The sequence below is a fragment of the Heterocephalus glaber genome, unplaced genomic scaffold (assembly GCF_053883595.1).
Source record: "Heterocephalus glaber isolate CG9 unplaced genomic scaffold, H.glaber_assembly_v1.0 deba00001504, whole genome shotgun sequence".
Lineage (NCBI taxonomy): Eukaryota > Metazoa > Chordata > Mammalia > Rodentia > Bathyergidae > Heterocephalus > Heterocephalus glaber.
In genome coordinates, this window is record NW_028258324.1 from 70,237,030 (window position 1) to 70,241,725 (window position 4,696).

At 47.1% G+C, this 4,696-nt stretch overlaps 1 protein-coding gene across 1 annotated transcript; it reads left to right on the top strand.

Annotated features, from left to right (window-relative positions):
• Positions 1–2,357: 2,357 nt before the first annotated feature.
• Positions 2,358–3,949, top strand: LOC101703283 (transmembrane epididymal protein 1A). The gene has a single exon (XM_004834853.3). It carries the CDS (start codon positions 2,527–2,529, stop codon positions 3,412–3,414), a length of 888 nt encoding a protein of 295 aa, XP_004834910.2. The 5' UTR covers positions 2,358–2,526; the 3' UTR covers positions 3,415–3,949.
• Positions 3,950–4,696: the final 747 nt, after the last annotated feature.

Below are 4,696 nucleotides of genomic sequence, written 5' to 3' on the forward strand. Positions count from 1 at the left end.
TGTGTTCCTCATTCCAGGCGGGGCCCTGCCTCGTCCTCAGGAGGAGGCAAGTTAGGCCTGGCCATGGTGATCACAGGGCAGCGCTCCCAGCAATCATGTACAGGTACAAATTCCCTATGATGAATAATATCATGGTGTATATCTAAAATGTACCGATAAAAGGAATTTTTAAAAAATGCCTAGGAGGTTGCCATGCCTGAGGCTACACATCATTGTGTCTGACCCTGTAAATACTGAAAGCCTGAATTATGGACCCCTCTTTTCTTTTTCCCTTCCCTGTTCCTGCTGCTACTGTCCTGTGTTCGTCATTAAAAATACCTGCTTGCTACATCCTATAAGGTGCACACTTGGCAGTTCTTTCCTCATCTTAAACAAGAACCTGGACTGTTTTTTTGGCACCTTCAACTGTAACACAAGTACAAAGGGCTGATTAATACATGAAAATGTGTTCAACATCACTGGCCATTACAGAAATATAAATTAAAACAACACTGAGAATCCATCTTACTCTAGAAAAAATGGCCATCATCAGGAAATCAAATAATAACAAAAGTTGGCAAGACTGTGGAGATAAAGGAACCCTTCTACATCATGGGTGAGAATATAAACTAGCACAACCACTATGGAAATCCAAACAGAGATTACTCAAAAACTAAAACTGGAATTCCATTTGATGTGGTTACTCCCCTTCTAGGTATGTTCCAGAGAGAGTTAAAGAATCATTAACAGTAATCCAAACACATTCATGTTTATAGTAGCACAACTCATAATAGCTAAATCTTGGAAGTGGCCTATATGCCCATCAACTGATGAATGCATAAAGAAAATGTAGTTTATACACAATGGAGTACTATTCTGCCATAAAGAAGGATAAACTTGAGTCATTTTAGAAAAACGAATGCAACTTCAGACCATTATTTTAAGTGCAATAAATCAGACACACAAGCTTGAATATTGCATAGTTTCTCTTATATAAGAATTCCAAAGTGTAAGTAAATTAAATAACAAAATTAAAGATAGATGATAGGAAATAGGAAGCTAGAACTTTTACAAAGGGGAAAGAGACCAGAAAAGGGTGGGGAGGGAAGAGGGGAGGAAAAGAGGATAAAAAAGAATTAAGATGTGTTATGTACATATATCAACTTCCCACAAGGAATGTAATCTTTATGTGCAGGAGACCAGCTTGAAAATGCACTGGGGAGGCTTTAAATATTATTGAATTGGCTTATAAGTTGGCTATTGGTTAAGTTATGAGTCAATCCAAGGTCTATGTGTGACTTGTCAGACAAGCCTTTGGCCAGCATATGGAAACAGGATTCCCTATGCCACTGTTCACAGCTAAGCCCTTGATGCCTAGTGATGCCGTAAGATCTCTGAAAGCCAGGTAACACCGAAGCTGGGGATTTATGACTCTTACGGAGCTGCTCTCACAGATCAAGTGTTAGCCAACTGGCTTGTTAACGATGGCCCGTCCTTCTCATGAATGGAATAGTTCCTCCCTTTTACAAGCCTGGTTCATTAGTGTCTTAGTCCACTGTTCCCTCATGTGCCTTTACACCTCCTGCTATGCTGTATAAACAGTAAGTGCTGACCAGTCCAGAAATCATGATCTCAACCAGAAAGAGCTAAAACCAGTTCCTGGCCCTCTAAATAATTAAACAATCATTATTCTTTTTTTTTTTCTCTCTTTTTTTGGTACCAGGGATCGAACTCAGGTCCTTGTGCTTGCAAAGCAGGCAGCAGAACCACTGAGCTAAATCCCTGGCCCTATTCTTTATTCTTTGTCTATAATTCTTTCCTCCTCAGCTGTACCCTCAGTCAAGTAGTTGGGCATCCCCCAATAATTATGTGCTGCCTATGTGTACTAATAAAAAAAGAAAACAATTTTTAAAATAAAAAATGAAATCAAAGGCACTTGCCTGTAGTCACATGACCTGCTAGTGTTGGAGCTGAATTGCAATCATTTTGCTGCAAACTCTGGACTTTGAAGATGAGTAGACTTGGGACTACACCCTGGCTCTACCAGGTCAGCAGCTATCTGCATCACCTCATGCCTGTCCTCACCACTCTGAGCCTCAACTGCACCTATGAAATCTGTGTAATGACTCCTTCCTCCTAGAGCTGTTGAGGAATTGAAATGAGAAGACTGTGTGTGATGTGCCTCGAAGCAGACCATACCTCTGAGAGAGTCAGCCCTCTGTCCCTCTCTGCCCTTCTCTCTCCCGCCTGGGATGGAGGGGCCGGGGAGAGAAAGAGCCAGCCAGCCTCTGTGGACAGATGCCTGCAGGGAGGTGCACAAGCTGGAAGCCAAGCCCAGCCAATCTTAGTAAGGAGCAGCGTGAGCTGTGGCATCTATGGAGGCCGCGCCCCAGGACTGGCAGGCAGATCCTCCTTCCTTCGTGTGGGAGTCGGGGTGCGGCTCCCAGGAGAATCTCTGTGGAGCTGAGAGGCGTGAGAGGACAGTCGGGTGCAGCCCTGCTCATCTGCTGGCTCCTCTGCTCCTGTCGGTCTCCACGTGTACCAGCCATGGGAACCCTTGCCGGACACTTGCTGCCAGCAATAGGCTTTCTTCTCTTCTCACTCTACTACGCAGTGTTGCTGTCCCTGGCCCTACTACGGGGACACAAGGTCCTCAAACCCCCTCTGCCCCCAAAGGAGAAGCGAGGACACAGTCTGTGGCAGCGGGAACCACTGGAAGGAATCGTGAAGGTGGTTTTCACCTTTACCGGCATCTTAGGTGAGCTCTTCTACCCCCCGGGGGTAAACAGGACGAGGCTGGTAGATTGGGATGACCCTCAACGGCCGTTTTTGTTCAAGGATAGCTGGCAGCACATCACCATGTACTCCTTTTTTATGCTCAGTGGGGTGGTGGACATTGTCAGCCAGCGGTGTCTGGCCCGGCAGAATGTGAAGTTGGAGCAGGCAGCCCAGGCCCTGGCCTTCTACGTGGTGGTGCTACTGATGGCTACCCACATTGAGAACAGGAACACCTTAGAGATCCGAGTGCATGTCCTGTTCATGGTGCCCACCTTCCTGCTAGCCCTGATGCTCAACATCGAGGTCTGGGTCCCAGACCAGCTCCCACTCTGGGTGCTCAAGACCTGGATGGGGCTGGTGCTCAGCAGCTGGCTGCTGCAGCTGTGTGTGGTGTTGTACGCTCCTCCCTCCGGACAGCCCTGGCGGGCCGACAGCCCCACGGACATGGCCTTTCTGACCACCTTCTTCTGCTGGCACCTGGGCTTAATGGCTCTCCTGCTGGCTGCTATCTATGGCCTCTGCAGCCTGTGGGTTCGTCGCTACTCTTCCTGGATGGCATCTCCAGGGGTCAAGTACAAGATGTGCCCCACCGAAGCCAGCAGGGAAGAGCTGGAGAGGCTCAGGCAAGAGGATGAGCTGCAGGATGGAGGTGTCTAGGTGCAGAGACTTCTTTGTGCTTTGTCTTTGGTAATGAGTTTCAAGCATTCTTGTGGCACAGATAACAACAAATGTTCTGGAATCCAGAGTGTGGCTTCCTATCTGGTGTTCCCAAATAAACCTCCCAGCTCAAGGGTGCCTTTTATCTGTCACTGTGTCGTCTCCTTGCCTGTTTCATTGCTCTCTGGGCTCCTGGCCATGCAGGTCTATGAAGGGAGAGCAAGGAGGAATGCTTCGGGGGCCCAAGAGGAAGGAGTGAAATGAGGAAATAAGGGGAGATGAAGGAGGAAATGGGTGGGGACCCAGGAGGATTGGACCTGCCTCCGGGTCAGGGTGCGTGTACGGGCCTGCAGTGCAAGTGGTGCAATGTGAGAGAGAGAGAGAGAGGCTTTGTTTGTACAGAGTGGTGAAATGTTCTCTTCATTTCTTTATTTTTTATCCACACTGAGTGTAGCAGGATAACTTCTGTGGCTTTTTTTCTTTTTAAAAGACCTAAACAGAATGAAGCTCCTTCTGTCTCCTGAGAAAGTAAGAGACAGAGGAGGTTGTTGGTGGGGTGGGAGGTGGGTGGGCCAATCAATTTAGCCAGGGCTCAAGCCCAGAGGGAAAAGGGGCCAGGGAGGAATTCCCAAAGGTAGCTACCAAAAATGAGGATTATGGGAATATAGTTTTCAATGGTGTGGCTTTTGCTGTGACGATAACCAACTTCATTATTCAACTCCTTTTGTGAAGTCTACTGTATGGATTATGTCTTGTGTGAGTCATTCTCACACAAACCAAAGCAAAGGCACACATCTTAGCTGGGGACAGAGGAGGAGGAACGGCCGTGAAGCTGATGGTAGGTGGGATATGTGCCAATGATTCTCTATTTTGTTTTCTTTTGTTTTGTGTTTTCCTTACTGGGGATCGAACCTGGCGCCTCACATATGCTATGCGAGGTATTCACCACTGAGTTACACCCCTAGCCCTTGTTTGCTTTTTGTTTGATCAGTGCTGGGATTGAACCAAGTGCCTAGGGCATGCTGGGCAAATGCTCTACCACTGAGCTACCCCAGCCCTCCCATGGTTCTGAAGATTGGAGAACTCACAGCTGAGAGAGAACCTGCAGATGTCAGTCCCCTGGAATCTGCAAAAGCTTTCAGCTAGTCATTAGAATTTTCCCCAAATAAGTCACTACTGAGCTCATATTCTGAGGAAAATATAGAAAGAAAACTGTATCAAAATCACTTGTCCTGGGTGCAGGTGGAAAGCCCTTTCTTCTAGGAGCAGGAGTTAGCTGAAG